The 21195-nt window shown below is 34.8% G+C and overlaps 1 protein-coding gene across 1 annotated transcript in view; it reads left to right on the top strand.

Moving 5' to 3' along the window:
* The window catches only part of LOC150108524 (cAMP-dependent protein kinase catalytic subunit alpha-like), a 202834-nt gene extending 182443 nt beyond the window's left edge, over positions 1 to 20391 (top strand). The window contains exons 10-11 of the mRNA XM_090415947.1: positions 15406 to 15570; positions 20040 to 20391. Of these exons, the coding sequence (XP_090272073.1) occupies positions 15406 to 15570; positions 20040 to 20180 (306 nt within the window). The 3' untranslated portion in view covers positions 20181 to 20391. The remainder of the gene's footprint in view (positions 1 to 15405; positions 15571 to 20039) is intronic.
* The last annotated feature ends 804 nt before the right edge of the window (positions 20392 to 21195 follow it).

Here is a 21195-nt window from a genome sequence, read left to right as displayed (position 1 = left end):
AAATTACAAGTTAATTTTCCATGGAATGTTAACAGCAGACATCTGTGTACCATTCCTTATCTCATCTGCTGTAAGTTAAGTCATTTTCCACTTGTATGAATTAACTATCTACCTATTAATAGTGTCCACGCGGTTAGCCGAGTGGCTATGTGCTTCGCAACCATATGCCTGGGGAAGGAGTATCCTATTGTCCTTAAGCTCCTCACGTCGTCGATGGGAATCGACGACGTGAGGAGCTTAAGGACCTTCCTCAGCCATAACCAAGTTTGCCGGTCTTGGGCATGGACAGCAGGGTTTTTTCCCCAGTTTATCCTGGGGTTTTTTCCTCCCGCAAAGCAGGCAAACTGGCCCCGTGAACACATGCTTTGACAGACATGGGTTACTACCGGGAATAAGAAGCAACCAATCTATTCTGTGGGATTATTGGTTATGGAAGCTTACGTGGTAAAAATGTGTAGGCCTAGTTTTACCACATGCAGGACACGGCTTTCAGTGATATAAGAAGACTTGTACTGCTGACAGCCATTTATTTTCTTGTGCACATGTTGTTCATGTGACAGTTTGCTTGTCATCTCCTTATTTATAGAATAGGGATTTTTATCTGACTCAAGTAAAATATATATCCTTTCCTTTTAGAGAAGCTTGTGAATGGATAATGAATTTTTGAGTGTAATGGAAGGGAATAAACTGGTTTAAAAATATTTTTCTGACTGTGTTTATTAATATACTAACGTATTTAAATAGTATAAAAAGTATAGAACCTAAGTACAGGTTCTATGCTTCTTAACAGAAAAACATTAGACTGATTGCGGTTTCTTTGAATAATGTTTGGAATTTTTAAGGCTATTTGAAGGAGGAGTTATTGCAATGAAATACTTCCCCAAGCAATGGCATCAATGTCAGTTTTATTTATTTATTTATTAATTATTATTTTTTGTATACAGATGCCAAGAGTATTAGGAATAAAAGGAACGAGTTTTTGTCATTGATTGACAGTCTCTCCAGAGATTGTTGGTATCAGGTAAACTTAGTTACCTAAAGAGGATGTTCTGACAAGGATAGAAATCGAAGCGTATAGCACATTTCAACAGAATAGGGAAGGTAAATTATGGTGGTGATAAAATTCATGATAGGAGATGAACTGTGTGCTCTTTTAGGATAGAGAATCAGAGCAGAAATGACACTAATGGATTTGACAGTATATAGTTATCATCATCATCATCAAATTCCTGCCATGAAAAATTTGCATCATTACTAACCTCCTATCTACAATTTTCCTCCAAATCAGTCTGTTACTTGTCAAGACTCCAACATTATCAGATCTTATATTTCTATTGTCTAAGGCACTTTGTACTGTATCAATCCACCTATATCTTGGTCTTCCTCTGGGTCGTTTTCCTGCCAACCTGGCAGGGAACACTTGTTTTGCTAATCTTTCCTCGCCCATTCTGTTTAAGTGACCATACCACCTGAGATTAGCTCTGCTAATGCATTCCTGGATGCTGACAATGTCAAGTTCTTTCCTAATATCCTCATTTTTAATATGATATTGCCATTGATGCCATCTGTTCATGCCTCTAATCTTTCTCAGGACAATCAAATCTGCAGTCTCTAGTCTTTGGTCAAGTGTTTTACTTCTGACCCAGCTCTCAGATCCATAACTTAAAATTGGTTTGAACACTGTATTGTATACAGCTAATTTAGTGGTCTGACTAATTTCTCTCTTATTCCATATGAATTTATTCAATTGACTTCCTACCATACCAGCTTTGTTGATTCTGTTGTCTATTTCCATATTAATTTACCATCTTCACTAAAAATCATGCCTAAGTAGCTGAAATGTTTTACTTGTTCCAGAGGTTCTCCATTCACAACGCAGTTGACATTTTCAACGATTCTGCCTATTTTCATTGTCTTTGTCTGTTTATTACTGACCTTCATATCATATCTATTACAACAGTTATTCAATTTAGTCAGGGAATCTTGCAGACTTGTAGCAGATTTATTTAGAAGTATAACATCATCCGCATAAAACAGCTGACATTAACATTCCAATTTTGATATCAGGTTTAATACCACTTTCCTTCATAATGTGATCCATATAGATAATGAATAACAGAGGGGATAATGTACATCCTTGTCTGACACCAGATTTAACATTAAACCATCTTCATTCAATTCTAACTGCTGACTTACAACTCAAATAAAGACTAAGTATTGCTTGATATAATGCCCAATTGACACCATATAATTGTAGCGTGTTGAATAGCTTTTCTCTTAGAAAAAGAGAAAAGTGTCATATGCCTTTTCCAGATTGACAAAACTTAAATACAGATCTTTGTTATATTCCCATGATTTTTTTAACTATTTATTCTAAAGTGAAGAGTGATCCTCAGAGCCTCTATTTGGCCTGAATCCAACTTGTTCTTCTCCATGCTTTTCTTCCACAATTCTTTTCAACCGTTTCTCAAGTATACTTGCATAAATCTTACCAGAAATACTCATTCGGGAAATACCTCTGTAATTCTCACATTCAATTTTATTTCCCTTTTTATATATGAGTACTATGAGAGCTCTACTCCAATCATCAGGAATTCGTCTCTCTGTCCAGGACTTCTGAACCATGCAGTGCAGCCACTGTAAGACTTTTATACCACCATACTTCAGCATTTCTGGTCGAACATCTACTCTTGCTGCCTTTCCACATTTTTGGCCTTTGATGGCTTTTTCTACTTCAAGTATGGATATGTATTCCTGACTGTATCAACCGTTTCTCAAGTATACTTGCATAAATCTTACCAGGAACACTCATTAGGGAAATATCTCTGTAATTCTCACATTCAGTTTTATTTCCTTTTTTATATATGAGTACTATGAGAACTCTACTCCAATCATCAGGAATTCGTCCCTCTGTCCATGGCTTCTGAACTATGCAGTGCAGTCACTGTAAGACTTTTATACCACCATACTTCAGCATTTCTGGTCGAACATCATCTACTCCTGTTGCCTTTCCACATTTTTGGCCTTTGATGGCTTTTTCTACTTCAAGTATGGATATGTATTCCTGACTGTATCAACCGTTTCTCAAGTATACTTGCATAAATCTTACCAGGAACACTCATTAGGGAAATATCTCTGTAATTCTCACATTCAGTTTTATTTCCTTTTTTATATATGAGTACTATGAGAACTCTACTCCAATCATCAGGAATTCGTCCCTCTGTCCATGGCTTCTGAACTATGCAGTGCAGTCACTGTAAGACTTTTATACCACCATACTTCAGCATTTCTGGTCGAATATCATCTACTCCTGTTGCCTTTCCACATTTCAGCCCTTTGATGGCTTTTTCTACTTCAAGTATGGATATGTATTCCTGACTGTATCAACCGTTTCTCAAGTATACTTGCATAAATCTTACCAGGAACACTCATTAGGGAAATATCTCTGTAATTCTCACATTCAGTTTTATTTCCTTTTTTATATATGAGTACTATGAGAACTCTACTCCAATCATCAGGAATTCGTCCCTCTGTCCATGGCTTCTGAACTATGCAGTGCAGTCACTGTAAGACTTTTATACCACCATACTTCAGCATTTCTGGTCGAATATCATCTACTCCTGTTGCCTTTCCACATTTCAGCCCTTTGATGGCTTTTTCTACTTCAAGTATGGATATGTATTCCTGACTGTATGCCTGTTGAGTGTTTTTTACCACTGTGCTATCATTGCTTGTTGCATTTAGCAATTTTTTGAAGTAATTACTCCATACTTCAAGGATATCTTTTTCTCCTGTTTTCATGTCAACTTTATCATCTCTAAGTCCTTTTACAGCACTCTTTCCTCCATTTCTAAGCTTCTTCAACAACCTCCAGAATATTTTGCCACCAATCTAATATCCAATGCACCAATCTAATATCCAACCCCATCTGCTCTAGTTCGACTATCAACTTATCATGTGTTAATCTATCAAAAGCCTTTGCGAAATCTAAGTATATTACTGTGTATCCTTCTCCTCTGTCCATGGAAACAGTCACCTTATTGTAATAAGTAGATTACTAAAACATGACCTCCTTTTAGCAAATCCATGCTGTCCATCTAAGATAATACCATTGTTTTCAACCCAATTCTGGATCCTAGTTCTCAAGCTTCTCCAACAATTTAACTATAACACCTGACACACAGATAGGCCTATAGTTTGATGCTTGAGTTCTCTCACCTCCTTTATGAAGTGGCACAATCTTGCCCTGCTTCCCTTCCTTAGGAACTTGATCCAGTGCAAGATTTATTAAAAAATATGTCAAGGCTAGTGTCAACTCCCTGGCACATTCCTTCAGAATATGTGGTGAACAACTGTCTTTATACCATTTTCTCCAATTAGTGTCATCCTTCCGTAATCATTCTTTCTTTTGCTGTCTTTGTAGTCCTCATGGAATTGGTTATTTCCACTTCTCTTATGCTGCCTCCATAATGTCCTTTTTCTCTGTATTGCATGTTTAATCTCTTTATTCATCCATTTCACACTTAATTTATTTAACCTTCTCACCCTTGGAATACATTTAGACATTGCATCTACTACATAGTTTTTGAAAATCCCCCAAGCTACATTGATCTCTTTTCCAGCTAACTCCTCATTCCATGCTACACCTGCAAGCTGTCTCCTGAGCTCTTCATAATCACCCTCCCCCTCGGAGTTCCACATATACCCTTTTCTTACAGAGGTCGTCATACTGCTGGCAACAACCCAATGGTCACCTCATGGTCACTCTCAGCAATTGGTGAGTGATTTAACACTTCATTTATAATTACATCCTCTGATGAGATGACCAAATCCAAGACCCTCAATCCTCGTGTGCCCTCTGTTACATACTGTCTGAGGTAGTTATCCCTCAAAAACTCAAGAAACTCATTTTCTTTACTTCCAGTTGCTATCTCATCATTCCAGTCTATATTGCCATAATTAAAATCGCCCATAATAATCACCCTTTTCTTATTTGCTTGACTAATTTGATTATACATTTCATAGTCACTACCATCCACATTACCCCGTCTATAACAACATCCAGCGAAGTATTTCATTCCATTCATCTCTATCTCACACCATACTGCCTCAGAACTACTGGCACTATTTCCCTCTTGCATCTCTACTTTGTATGGACATAACTCTTTCTCTATCACCACCAAAAGCACTCCCCCCTCCCTCTCTTTTTTTTACCCCTTCTGTCCTCACAAAACACATCATCCATCTCTTCCAGCTCTATTCCCTTCAGGATGTCGTCCTCATACTATAGACCAGGAAATGTTTAGACAAATTAGTTTTGCAGGTGTTAAGCAAGTGATATGATGGGGAACTTTAACTATAACAATTAAAACTGAGCACAGGAAGCATACGGTACTAAGAGAACTGAATTATTGGACTTCTTAAGGAACATCTGTCTCAGGCAGCAAATGGTGGAGGACACAAGGATCAAAAGTTTTGTGTAATTGGTCATAGCATCAGAGGATCTGATTGTGGCTGAGATGTCATACTTGCCCCAGTTGGTAATAGTGACCATGTAGTCCTGACTCGGAAAATGAATAGGCATGTAGAAGTATCAAAGGCAAAAGGAATTCATGTGGAATTATAAGCCAGGCAGTATCTCAGTTACTCTGTAGTAACTCAGCATAACAAATAGACTGAAGAGAGGAGACGTGATAGAAACAAGTTAAAGGGATCTACAACACAACATAATTAAGATTTTTCAGCTATTAGGGTGATGGGTAACTTGGATTCATCCTGAAGCATGTGAGGTCCAGGTTCTTCTTATAGCATGTAGTGTTTGAAATGGACTTCCAGTGGATATTATGAATGCATCTTCATTGAATGTTTTCAAAGAAAAATGCAATAGGTATTTAAGCACTGTATGAATGGAAATGACCTTCCTCAGTGAGTCACTAACTCCCTGGAGGAGCATGCATAATAATAATAATAATATGAGTTACTTATGTGCAGAAAAGCTAATGTTATTATTATTATTATTTGACACATCTAGGGAGTCCCAGAGTCATCGATTGGTGGATGAGGATGAGTAGTCTCCACTACTCATCCTCATCCACATCGTCTACACCAACTCCATCTACTGTCCACCACCACCACTAGCATTTTCACAGACAATCACAAACATCCATTCTCACGGTGGGATTTGAACCTGTAGCCTTTTGGCTGGAGAGCGGATACGCTAACCGCTCGACCAACCATGCCAGCAGCTTACATCAGTATAGTGAGATGAATTGAGAAGGATAGACAGTGCATACAAATTGGTGTAAAAAAACATCTGGAAGAAGTGGTGGACAGCTATATACCAAGAGTTAGATATATAGATATATAAATATATTTATTAATTTATTTATATTTACTTGTAATATTTAATTTTATCATCAACAATCCGATACAATTATCTTATTTTGTATAAAAAATAATAAAAATCCATCTTGTAACACTTAGGAGGGCAAAGGACGCTAGCAGCACTGTGTTTACCACAGTGTCATATTGCTACACGCTACAAGCATATGCACGTCATAGTGAGATGCGAGCTGTTAGAGTAATGCAGCACTGTCCGTCATGCAGTTCCACTCTTGTTTATATGTGCTGATAGAGTGTTCGTAGTGCTTATCGTGTTTACTCCATCTCCTTAAATATTTGGACATTACAATTAAAGACACAAGATTTCTTATAGTTTTTATTTTAGAACATTATTGGGGTTATGATAAGGATTTTATTTTTAGTAATTTTGAATGATACTAAACTGTATAATTTTATCGATAATAAACAATATTTTTTCATGAAACAAAACAAGAAGAATATATTTTATTTTTAAGTAATTTTGAATTATACCAAACTGTATAATTTTATCGATAATAAGCAATATTTTTTCATATTTACCAAAATTATGGTAAATATTATAAATATTTACCATAATTTTGATATTTTATCCAAACACATATACACTGTACTTACAGTGTGTATGTATATTTCGAAAGTTGAAGTACCCCCATGATTTCAAGCCACGAGCAATTTGGTCCAATTCTCACAAACAAATATATAGTATCCTTCAAATCATTCCCAATATCATTATTATTGTAAAAATTGAACTGTAACGGTCCTAAGAACAATTGAATAAACAACTGCTTATTGAATCCAGTTCTCACCTTCCCAAGGTGCATCCTGTTATTAGGTACACCAAGCAGATACCTAATAACAATGATGGATTGGTAATTTGGGGCTTACTTAACTAAATTATGTTCTATACTGGTTTAAACTATAGACAGATATGATGATATAGTATGTGGATGTTATTACTACAACTAGAGAGTTGTTCAAGAAACAAGATCCTGCTGCTTTCATCAGAGAGTGCCCATATGAACACTGAAAAGTCAGCTACTGAAACAACCTCAGAGAATTGAAGACTGGCACCATGAGAAATCTCAGTTGAAAACAGGGAGCTAGCAGAGGAACTGCAGAGTTTGACATAAACAAATTATTGTATTAAAGTTTAAAAAAAAATTGGTCAAGAAATCAATTTCATTTTATAAGAATTTAGAATTAAGTTTTGTAGATCTGGAAAATACTTATGATAAGGCACCAACTACCTTAAACTCTACTTATGTTGTAAGTCAGTGTTTAGAATTGAAGGAAGTAGAGGGAAATGGTTTGATGTAAAATCAGATGTAAGACACAAGTATACTGGCATTAAAACTGATATCAAAATTGGAGATAAAAACTAATCTCTTTGCTTTATACAGATACAGTAACTATCTGGGTGGTATCATGGTGAATGCCTTAGTGAAATCCAGTGATATAATGGCATATGCATTTCTCTTATCCAGCTCAATCATAACTTAAAAAAAAAAAAAACAGGAATAAATTGCAATCAAAACAGCATAGTTCTACCTATTATGCAGACTTATCATCTTTATTATGCAGAACTTAATTGCCTTTCTACTGTCCATTCACAGAGATTTGCATATCCGTGTGAAAGAGTGACATGAATTAGTAAGACACAGGTCATTAATCAGTATAGTCAAAGATTTTTAGGGATTTCTTAGAAACACCACACCAAGTGTGTGAACACTAGTCAATACTTAAAATAATTTGTAATGTGTACAGAATTAATAGTTAAGTAACTCTTACAGAGAAAACCTAATTTCTTAAATGCTGATGAGATAATATGATATGCTTATTCCAAGAAAGATTGGAGGTTAGAATTATCACAAGAAGAGAGTCCTCATTCATCCTCTTAAATAAAGATTTGGTTACTATCAAATGTTCTCATAAGACAAGACTGAGAAATTTTTTTTTTTTTTTTTTTTAGTGAAATAAGACACAGTTAAGCTTGACCAGGATCAAAGTTAACAATGTTAACAGAGTAGTTTAAGGAATTAGGGATACAGAAGTACAGATGTTAGAAGTTTTGATGACGTGTGTAGTGGAGATAACCTTTTCTGTAAGGTTTGTCAAATGAAAAGAGGAATGCAGTGTATACTGTCATTATTAGAACTTGGATGGGATTCACAGCCATATGGAAAAGGTGATGGATATTATTATTCAGGATCCTTAATTTATTATTATTCAAGGCTGTCCTTAAACTCATTCACTGGCAGCACTCTCACTTTCCTCTCAGGCAACGCATTCCATAATCCAACTACTCTTCATGCAAAACAAGTCAAAAGACTGAATAAAGTATGTGTCAAATGAATGAATAAAGGGATTAAGCATGAAATGTGGAAGAAGAGGATACTCTGGAGACAGCACAAGGATGAATAAAGGTAGAAATCAATTGCATGAGTATAAAGAGCAAGCCAGGAAGATGGTTCATTTGGTAAGAACAGTAAAACTACAGTATGAGTAGAAAATAGCAAATCGGGACAAGAAAATTCTGTTGGCTGCAAAATAAAAAAATAAAATAAAATAATGTATATAGCCTCTGTAGCGCAATTGGAAGAACAACAGTATGTTGCTCCCTTCAATCAAACAAGGCCTAAATTCAATTCTTGTGATGAGAAGAATCTTTATATGGTTTTTTTCAATTGAAAGTCAGTTAGCCGATCTCATATGGAGGTAGCAGGTTTTTTCTCCTGGAAACTCGGTTTTTCATCCCACATACAGACAAACTGGCCTTGAGACACAATTTACAGATAAAAAATAATAGTGGTGGTGGGCAGTAGATGATTATAGTGACAGTTCACTGTATTTGGTGGATTCAGTGGTGGAGACGGAGAGTTGAAGAGTAATTGCCCTCCCTCAATGAGGCTTTGAACTCCTTGGAGGCAACACGTAATAATAATAATAAAAACCCCTGGACTGTTTTTCAGATATGTGGCAAGTAGATAGAAGAATGATTATGGTAAGATGATGTTAATGGGTGAAAAAGGAAGAATAGTAACTGCTGCAGAATATATTGAGTATTCAGTGAACAATTTATAATGGTGTTTCATCCTCATTAGGATGAAATCATGAAAAACAAGTGTAGAGAGAACATAGGAGAGGATCCTAATTGTGAGTGAGCAGGAGGTATATGAGGAAATAAATAAGCTTGATGTCAATAAGGCGATAGGATTTGATGACATATTATCATGTGTCTTATGACGTCCAGCTAAATCTGGATACGATTCTATAACACCTATTGAATAACATGGATAAAAAGTGCAATTTGGTCACCATTTCATCCACCTTGGCCAGTAGGGAGGATAACGAAGGTTCCATGGAATTTGCATATCTGTTTAACAAGAGTCTTTCAACAACATAGGTTCCAAGAGAGTGGAAAGAAAAAATGTTTTCACTGCATAATGTGGTGATAAGGGTACTACTAATTATAGTCTAATTTGTATATCAGGAGTTGTGGTTAAGGTATGGGAGAGGTTGGTGAGAGAGCTAGGCTACCAAAGCAGGTTGATAACAGTGATATTCTTTGTGCTTATCAGCATAAATTTGTTAGAGAAAGATCATGTTTTACTAATTTATGTACTATAATATCGGGAAATAAGGACGCTTCAAGGGTTGATGTTCCTCCTGATAAAACATGGAATGTTACAATTTTGATTCTCTGATAATGAACAATGAAGAACAATGAATAGATGTGGAAAATTAGAAAATCTCAAACAAGAAATAGACAAAGGAAAAATTGATATCATAGGGCTCTGTGAAGTCAGATGGGAAGGAATAGGTGATTTTTATAGTGATGAAGTAAGAGTAATTCACTCAGGTGGAGATAAAAAGGAAAAAGAAGTTGCACTTGTTTTTAATAAAAGAACAGCAAAGAGCATCATTAGCATAAAATGTCTGAATGACAGGATTATGATAGTAAAATTGAAGACCGAACCTGTGAACATAACAATAATGCAGGTATATATGCCAACAAGTGACCATTCAGATGAAGAAATAGTGTGAACAATTACAAGAACTAATTAAGGAAGAAAAAAGAAAAGACTATATGATTATAATGGGAGACTGGAATGGAGTTGTGGGAGAAGAAGAAGAGGATGGGAGTGTAGTAGGAAGATATGGACTAGGTAATAGAAATGAGAGAGGGGAAAGGTTAGTGGAATTCTGTGAAGAAAATAAGCTAATAATTACGAATACTTGGTTTAAAAAATCTAAGAGAAGACTATTCACATGGAAAAAACAAGGAGATAAGGAAAGGTAACAAATTGATTACATTATAGTAAAGATACAGCAAAGATACAAGAATAGCATAAAAAATGCATGCACATATCCTGGAGCTGATATTTACTCTGACCACAACCTACTATTAATAGAAATAAACATGAAACTACAGAAAATAAAAGAAGCTATGAAAAGGAAAAAATGGAACTTGGAGAAATTAAAAAATACCAGGGAATTTGGAAATAGATTGGAGAAGAATTAGAGGAAACAAATTTTGTCAAAACTGAAGATTCAGAAAAGAAATGGGAATAAGTTAAAGAGAAAATAAAGAAGATTGCAGAAGAAGAAATTGGATATGTAAGAGCTAAAAGAATTAAAAAAAAACTTGGATAACTAATGAGATGATTTCCTCTAATGGAAGAAAGAAGAAAATGGAAAAATAAAGACAACCCAGAAGGGAAAATACAATATAGAACCCTGAATGACAAATTGAGAAGGAAAGCAGAAAGAAGTAGAGAAGACTGGCTTAAAAACAATGTGAAGAAATGGAAAATTATGAGAAAGTGGGAAGATACGATCTTTTCTATGAAAAAGCAAAAAGCATAAATCACAAGAGAAATGTTATTTGAGCTAGAGGCATAGAAGATAAGAATGGAGAAATCATAACTGAAGAAGATAAAATCCTAATGAGATAGAAGGAATACATTGAAGATCTATATGACAAGGAAAGTAGGCCAAATGATTTGCCATTTGAAGATATAAAGAAGATAAATGAAGATGATCTAGGCACAGAGATTTTGAAGACAGAAGTAGAAATGGCTGTTAAAGAACTAAAATATGGAAAGGCAAAAAGAATAGATGAAATGCCTGCAGAATTCCTGAAACAACTTCAGAAGAAAGTAACTGAAGAAATAATAAATTTAATTTATAACAAAGGAGAATTACCAAAAGATTTTATGACCTTAATATTTATACCTATATCAAAGAAAAGTAATGCAGTGAACTGCAAGGATTTTAGAACAATAAGCTTCATTTCCCATACATCAAAAATACTTATGAGAATCTTAACATGAAGAATTGCATCTCAGGTTGAAGAATTTCTCGGAGAAGATCAGTTTGGTTTCAGGAAGGGTATGGGAACAAGAGATGCGATTGGACTGTTAAAAATAGTAGGTGAAAGAGGTCTGGAAGTGAATAAAGAAGCTAATATCTGTTATGTAGATTTTGAAAAAGCTTTTGACTTTGTAAAATGGGATAAGATGGTGGAAGTAATGGAAAAGATTGGTATAGATTGGAAAGACAGAAGGCTAATTATTTCAATATAATAAGTTTAGTTTAATCCTTTATCCAAGTGTGAGCAAACAAAGTTTGCACTTGAAAGTATCTTCAGGACTGGGGTATGGTAGTACAACACCAGGCAACTCATTGCAAAGGCAGAGAAAGCTCTCATCACTCCTATCTCAGTATCTCCCATAATGCAAAGCACATCTCCTTGTGGATATGTGTAATGCTATGCATTAAGGCAAAGGCCACCACCAAGGGCCGTAATGCATAGTATTACACATATCTGCAAGGAGATGTGTAATGCATATGAAAAATGCATATGCATGAGAAAATGGAATTTATTCAGAAATAAAATGGACAGAAACCCAAAGAAAAGACTAATAAAATGTTATGTGTGTAGTGTTGCCCTCTATGCAGATGAAACTTGGACATTGAATAAAGAAGAAATTAAGATTTTGGAAAGCTTTGAGATGTGGATTTGGAGAAGGATGGAAAAAATCAAATGGACAGATAAAATAACTAATGAAGAGGTCTTAAAAAGAGTAGAAGAAGAAAGAAGTCTGTTAAGGAGGATAAAAAGAAAGAGAAACTGGATTGGACATATTCTGAGAGGGAATGGAATCATCAGAGATGTCATTGAAGGAAAAATAGACGGAAAAAGACCCAGAGGAAAAGGAAAACAATGCTAGATGACATGCTGAATGGAGACAGGTACACAACCTTGAAAGAGAAGGCTCAGAACAGAAGAGAGTGTAAGGAAAGTTTTTGCTACTAAGAGAACCTGCTTAATTGCAGAATACTCAAGCAGAAGTACTATAATGAGGTGACAAATGACTTGGACAAGAAAGAAGCATACTTTGCAAAAGCTTTTGATAGACTGTCACATGACAAACTGAAACAGATGAAACTGGATAACAGACTTCCGAGTTGAATCAGTGACTGGCTGTCAGATAGATATTAGAAAGTTGTATGTAGGGGCACACTATTCTGAAAGAGGAAAGTTACTAGTGGTGTTCTGCAGGAATATGTATTGCACCACTGTTGTTCATTTGTATGTTAATGATATTGGGACGGGTTTAACTGGTGATATGCAATTGTTTGCAAATGATGCAAAATTGAGGAGAGGAATGCAGAGTCAAGCAGATGTTATGGCCTTACAGGAGGATCTGAATAAATTGTATGAATGGGTCTGTAAATAGACTTGTCGGTTCAATGTTGCAAAGTGTAAGGTGTTGAAATTCAGTAAGCAATGATGGGATGCAAAGTATACTCTTGGTGGAGAAACTTTAAAGGAGGTAGAGGAGGAGGAGATAAGAGGTCTGGGAGTGGTGGTGGTGGACAAGGACCTGAAATTCAGGGCCACGTGGCACAAGTTGTGAGGTCGTCACATCAGATAATGGCAATGATGTGGAGGACTCTGACATGCAGAAATAGGGGTTATGATGGCACTGTATAAGGCCTTGATCAGGCCTCATATGGATTGTTGTGCACATATTTGATCACCAAGTTTTTTATGGCAATGAGGATATGTTAGAAAGGATCCAGAGAAAATTCACAATGGTGGTCAGTGGTCTTTGGAACCTGGAATATGAAGACAAACTGAAAGAATGTAAATTGCAAAGCCACATGAATAGGAGGAGAAGGATGGGGTATATGATTGAGACATAAGTTAGTCAGGGATTGTTATCAGGTTGACATGGAAGAAATTTTTCATGGAATGGGGGGGGGGGTAGAACAAGAGGCCACCCCTGGAAACTGTATAAGGAAGGTGCAAGCAGAGGAGTGGGCTCTTTGCATGGAGAGTGGAATGCATTTCCTGTGCTGTGATTGTGGACACATTCACAGCACAAGAAATTGTCGCACACAATGAGCTTTGTGTGTGACAGTATGTACCTCTCACAATCAGTCTTTGACTCTGTGAAGGTCAGATGATAATAATAATCCAATGAAGTAATTTTCCAATCCAGTTTATGGTCACTCATCTCTAAATATCCTTGCTATAGCAACGCAAAACTATATATTTCATTCTCTTATCCTTCACTTCACACCAAGTAGCTTCAAATTCACTATCTCCAAAGTTATCATTGCAACTGCCTTTGGGGATTGCTCCCTTTAATTCCTCTATCCTTAATAACTTTAGATATCAATCTATGTAGAGTTATATTTTGCTATAAAAAAAAAATATATATATATATAAATTCATCTTTTTTTGACTGACTGAAACCAAGAAAATAGATAAGTTAATTTAATGGAGCACACAACATGTTTTGTCAAAAATGACTACTTCAGGTGTGGTAACACTTAAAGCAAATTAAAAAACAAAAAACCATAAAAACACTGTGCTATTATAATAACAGACTTGTGAACTCAAGTTAAGTTTGAGTTGTCATTATAGTCTGTTCTGTAGTTCTATTGTTGTGCAACTGCGAGTGTACATCACACGTATGCCAGTACCTAATTGCAGAACTATGCGAGTCAGGTAGACTATAACTAAGATTACTGTTGATATGAGATGATCTAGGGCAATTTCTTTGGATGCAACATCGTACATATATCTACTCTATATATATAAAAGATAAGCCGAAATTTAAAACGTTTTTTGTCTCCGGCTTACCAGCCCGGAACTCAGGGGGTTGGGTATATATACTAGGGGGACTGCGCCAGGAGGGGGTCATCCCCCTAGTGTGTGTGTGTGTATATTAGGGTTACTAAGTAATTTTATAAACTTAGTTATTTTAAAAACTAATTTACATATATATATATATATATATATATGGGAATAAATTTTTAACTTGGGTATATTGTATATTAGGATAACCAAGCAATTTTATATGCTTGGTTATTTTAGCTCCTAATCCCAAGTGTGCAAACAATTAAGTTTGCGCCTGAAACAAAGTTCAAGTCTAAAGATGGTACAACACCAGGGCAGCTCATTGTAAAGGTGGTTAAAGCTTTGATCACTATTCTTAGTATTTTCCCATAATGTAAAGCACATCTCACTAGAAGATGTATACTGCAATGCATTATGGGTGGGGTAGTGACCCCACCGGTGAAACCGGTGAAACCGGTTTCACCGGTTTCACCGGTGGGGTCACTACCGGTCTGGGTAGTTTCACCGGTCTGGGTAGTGACCCCACCCATAATGCATTGCAGTATACATCTTCTAGTGAGATGTGCTTTACATTATGGGAAAATACTAAGAATAGTGATCAAAGCTTTAACCACCTTTACAATGAGCTGCCCTGGTGTTGTACCATCTTTAGACTTGAACTTTGTTTCAGGCGCAAACTTAATTGTTTGCACACTTGGGATTAGGAGCTAAAATAACCAAGCATATAAAATTGCTTGGTTATCCTAATATATATATATATATATATATATAAAATCTAATCAAAATTTCAATTTACTCATGTAATGACCTCATGATGAAACAAGTAGCTTGCACATATTTTATTATTATTTAAAAACTTTGTCTTCCAGATACAATTTCCTGGCAATTTTTCTGCAGAGATTAGACATTTGCTAAAAAATCTACTTCAGCTTGACGTTACTAAACGATATGGAAACATGAAACGTGGAGTGAAAGATATTAAGAATCATCCGTGGTTTGCTTCTCTTAATTGGATTAGCATTTTTCACAAGACGGTAATATTTTTAGTGTATTATTTGAACAGTTATTATACAAATATAAATGAAACTTGACTGTCATGCTATTATTATTATTATTTATTATTTTTATAAACTTTATTCTGGCATCTCTATGCAATCAAAGATTTGTGACAAAAAATCCATACTAAAAGGCTCATATTAACCATCACCCTCCATGCAAAACAATCTAGCCCTTACAGCCTTGCTTCCAACACTCTTTACACAATTTATAGGAGTGATCCCCCTGTTCTCTCCCTTCCTGCAAAGTACTGAAAAAAATTATTCTGTATATCAGTCCTGCAAAACCTTTTTAATAAATTACATTTCTCTCATATCCTCTCTTTTCCATCTATCAATTAGCCTTTATAACACACAGATTCAATCTGCCTTCATAAGGAGCATTCCATAGAGCTGTCACAATCTTTGGCAGTTGCTTCTGGATCCTCGCAACTATTTCCTCATCCCCAAGTAATCCACGACCAGATCTTTGCTTGTCAGTGTGTTCTTCAACATCCACATAATATGATGAGCTGTTTTGGCCATCTCTGCATCAGCCCATAAAATCTTTTTAGCGACTTAAACGTTTATATCTTATTCCCTCTTTTCTGTCTTCTCTGCAGAGAAGATACAAGAAATAAGAAAGCTTCAAAGACTCTGTGATTGTTGATAGTGATATCAGCATGCTCGTTCAGGATACAAGTATGTAAGAAAGTTTTAAAAAGGATTAAAGTTGAGCAGCTTTTACAAGTAAACTGTAGACTTGACTATACAAACAAACACTATTGAAGAAAAAATGAAACAAATTGAAAACAGGAAACAAACCTTGGAGTCTCACTTTCAAACTCTGTGGCATTGATTGAAGACATTGATTCAGCTAGGGAGGTATGTGGTGAAGTTGTCTGCAAGGATAGAATAATGAGAACACCAGTGGACACAAAAAGTTAAAGAAGCAGTCCTGGACCGCTTCAACTTTTTGGACATACCAAATGTTCTAAGCAAATAAGTTGACAGATGCTTTAAAAGATGCTGAGAAAAATGTAAGAGCTACGTTACGTGTAACAGTAGCTAGACAAAAGTCATCAGAAGACTTCGGTAAGAATATGGATATAAGATGACATGAAAACCGAAGATAAGGATATCCTAGATGTCGGGAGTAATTACTTTGAAAGACTGTTAAACAAACCAAGCAGTGACTGTTATAGAAAATTTTCAGGAGGAATGCAAAGAGGAGTACATACCAATACTTGAGGTGGAAAATGCTGCCAAAAACTTGCAATGTGGAAAGACAGCTGTGGTAAATATATTCGACCAGAAATGCTTAAGTATGGAGATATAAAAATTCTGCAGTGGCTACACTGCATAATTCAGAGGGCCAATAAAAGTGAATATGAGAATTACAGGATAATTTCTCTACTAAGTGTTCTAGGTAAGATTTATGCAATCATACTTGAAAAGAGGTTGAGAAAGATTGTGGAAGAGAAACTTGGAGAAGAATAAGCAGGGTTCAGGCCAAATAGATGTTGTCACGATCAGATTTTCACTTTAAGACATAGTTGAGAATTCGTGGGAATATGACAAGGATCTGTACTTAAGTTTTGTAGATCTGGAAAAGGCATATGACAAGGTGCCCACAGAAAAACTTTTCAAAGCACTACAATTATATAGGGTGAATGAAATATTATACAGAGCAATCCATAGTCTATATTTAAGTTGTCAGTCAGCAGTTAGAATTTAAGGAAATACAAGAAGATAGTTGGATATATAATCAGGGGTAAGAAAATAATGCACATTATCTCCACTCTTATTCATCATCTATATGGATCACATTATGAAAGAAAGTGGTATCAGACCTGATATTAGAATTGGATATGTCAAACTTAGCTCTTTGCTTTATGCAGATGATGCTATACTCCTAAACATATCTAGTGCAAGTTTTAGGATTCACTAACGAAACTGAATAAGAGCTGTAACAAATTTGGCATGAAAATCAGCAATAAAAGAGATCAAAACTATGAAAATAGGCAGGAGCATAGAAAAATGCAGCTGCATTCTGACTGGAGGTCCTATAGAAGTAAAATTTTCAGGTATTTAGGCACAGTTTTTAGTAAAGATGGCAGTTTAAATCTGGAAATAGACAACAGAATAAGCAAAGCTGGTACGGTGGGAAGCCAGCTAAATAAATTTTTTATCGAATAAGAAAACATCAGCATCACTTGGTTATAATCCTTCCTAACTTTGCATCATTAGCAAAGAACTGAATAGTCTTTTCAAACCATATACACTATCCTTACCAAATAAGTTGAATAGTATGGACCAAGAACAGGTTGTTCCATTACTTTTGCACTTGGTCCTGAACAGCCTAGCTGGCATTATTTTAATTATGTTGTTTTGCCATAATTTTGGTATTCATCAATTACAGAATAAAGTTTGCCATTCCTTTCTCATTTGATCTGCACTGAAGTGGATATTGTACTAACTAGGTGTCATAGGAATGCAATAACTGATTCCTGAGCCAGTATTAATTAGTAACCCAAACAGATTATTCATGTTCTTTGTTGGCTATGGACATTTCTTCCCAATTTTCTAGTTTTAATTCTTATAATAAAAATGTAGATAAATTTCTTAGTTATACTATGATGTAAATGAGTGCAAAATTAAATACAGGTATCCCTTGCTTAACGCAGGATTTGATTAACACGGCAAAATTAATTGCGGAAATCCCTTGATATACGCGGCATGAGTTTTGATTAACGTGCCTTTAACCCTGCGGAGCTTGCAGCTGATCCGACAGATACATGAAAAATGTTTTATATAAATATTCTTACACAATTCAGTGTATAGCTTGGAGGTCATGAGTTAGCTGTGCATTCATATGTTATGAATGATATTCAGCACTGTTTTTTGCTGTCGGTTTGGTTTAACACGTTATGAAAAGGTTTGCGATATTTGACAGTAAATTGTATCTGAGAGATACCACGACCTCCGATGTCAGTATAGTATGTTTTTTTTTAATATTTTTATTCTTTGTTCAATAATTTCTAGATTGTAGCTGAAAATAAATAAACCATCATGTATTACTGAAATAGAGAACCAAAGGCTTATTTATCATACATGTCCTCTAGATGTGCTTTACATTATGGAAAATACTAAGGAAAGCGATCTGGAGCTTACTCCACCTTTACTACGAGTTCCCTATAAGGTTGGTTATGCTTGCATCTGCCGAAACTTTTAGTTTTTATATATTCGGCGTGAAACTCTTGTAGTTTCTACATTCAGCTATGAAATAATGTTGGATTCAATATCCACTTAATTTGTACCATCATGTATTATATTTGCAGTGTTTTCTTTATGTTTTATTGCTTGTTTGCCGAAGTCTGGAGAGTCATTTTGCTTATCATAGAATTTATGCCGATAAGAAAAAAAATTAAAACTGTTCAAACGACTCTTGATAACTTCTTTTGATTAAAAAAAAAAAAAAAATTGCAGTAAATAATGTAGGTATTTATTAAACATTTAATTTGCATTCATTTTTTTATCTTTTCCTAAAAGAGTACCATATAAAACTAATTATTAATACAGTAATCGATCATGGATGAATATTAATATTTATCATTGATTATTAGATTTGATTAACGCGATTTTGATAAACGTGGTAACATCGAGGGATACCTGTATATGGATGTAATATCAATGACATTCATAATGAGTTTAAGTTGCGGAAATGATTTTCATCACCACTTAGTTTATTAATAAAATATCTGAAGTGGAAACAACCATGCTTGGTTTTTGGAGTACATATATATAGCAACCTGTAGCAAAAATGATTGAAACTTATAAATAGCATATTAGTATCCTGGTACTAATATACTATAGGTTTCATTTGTGGGCTGCCATTAAAAAAAAAGAAAAAATTTTGATTAATTTCCCAAGATGATTCTCTACTCAAGCGAAACATGGACCAGATGAAAAACGAATTCAAACAGCAGAAATGAAGTTCCTCAGAAAAACAGCTGGATATACCAAGTGAGATGAGACCACAAAACAAATGAAATCTTACAATCCCTGAAAATAAAACCAATTAATTACTACATAAGACAGTATAAACAAAAATGGCTAGAACATTTAAATCGAATGGACAACAGCAGACTACCAAAAATATTATACAGATACAAAATAAGTGGAAAAAGAAGAATCGGAAGAACAAGAAAGAGATGGCATGAGACCGGAACAGGCCACTTGGCCTAAATTTCAAGTTAGGAAGAAGAAAGAAGAAGATTTTTTGAAGTTTTGTTATTAGTAGATAACATAATGATAGATTGATACTAGTACAAAAAAAGTTAAACCCATTTCCTGTAGACATATCCTTTGTATGTCACTGCTATTTATATATATATAAATCTCTATATTAAATAGATTTTATATTTAATCAGTTATTTTATTTTTAATTTATTTTTTGCTGTTGTTAGACCAAAGCACCATTTATTCCAAAGATAAAACCACCAACTGAGCCAACTCATTTTGAAGAATATGAAGAAGAAGTAAAATATTTATATCAAACAGAATTTGGAAAACAACCATTACAAAAAAAAAGCACCAAAACTCAGTGATTAAATGCATAACTATCATAAAAACTCAGAACATATAAGAAATATCCAGACCAGACTATAAATATTGTGATTAAGTGTTAAGAAAATGTTTCATTATAAAATACAGAAAGATTTAGTACTTTACAGCACCGAATGTATACAACATTATCATTAATAACAGAAAAAAATCATTATAAAGATATATTTATTGAAAAATCTATACAGATGTAGAGTTAATGCCAGAAATAAATCAGTTGAACCAGTCTGAAATAAAATGTGAAGTTTTCAGTAATTCTCTTTATATAAACTTGCTAATTACTAATCATTACAATAAGATTTAATTTTATTCAGTACTTATATGATATTAAAATATTGAAATAATTGTAATATATAGAAAAAAATAAATTCTTGAATTTCTTTATTGTACATTTAAATTTGCCGGCCTGGTTGGCCAGGTGGTTAGCGTATCTACTCTCTAGCCAAAAGGCTGCGGATTCAAATCCTGCCATGGTCATGGATGTTTGTGATTTTCTGTGAAAATATTAGTGGCGGTGGGCAGTAGATGGCGTTGGTGTCTCACTGTAATTGGTAGATTAAGTGGAGATGGAGAGTTGTAGAGTAGGTGCCCTCCCTCAATGAGTCTTTGGAATCCTTGGAGGGGAGATGTCACGTAATAATAAATTTGCAGTGTGTAATAAAATAACATTCCTTTACTTAAACTTAATATCCTGATAGAGCATTAAAAAAGAAAGATTGGATAACTGACAAAATTCTCTCTCTTATGGATTGATGCAGATCATAAAAAATCATAGTCCAACAAAATATAAAGAGGTTCAGAAAATTATTAAAGACAAGATCAAAGAAGCAAAAGAAATCTGGATGAATGAAAAATGTAAAGAAATGGAATTTCAGTTTTAATCTAAACAAAAAGCTGAAAGAGACCTCAGGTATATTTAAGAAAAAACAACTATGTATCCTTCAAAACAAAAAGGAAGAAATAATATCCAAAAAGATGATAAAATGCAAGAATGGATGA

This window comes from Typopeltis vanoorti, chromosome 3 (assembly GCF_054136105.1).
Source record: "Typopeltis vanoorti isolate ZY-2024b chromosome 3, IOZ_Tvanoo_1.0, whole genome shotgun sequence".
In the NCBI taxonomy this organism is placed as follows: domain Eukaryota; kingdom Metazoa; phylum Arthropoda; class Arachnida; order Uropygi; family Thelyphonidae; genus Typopeltis; species Typopeltis vanoorti.
Note: the sequence above shows the minus strand (reverse complement) of the source record. Positions and strands in the feature narration are given on the sequence as shown.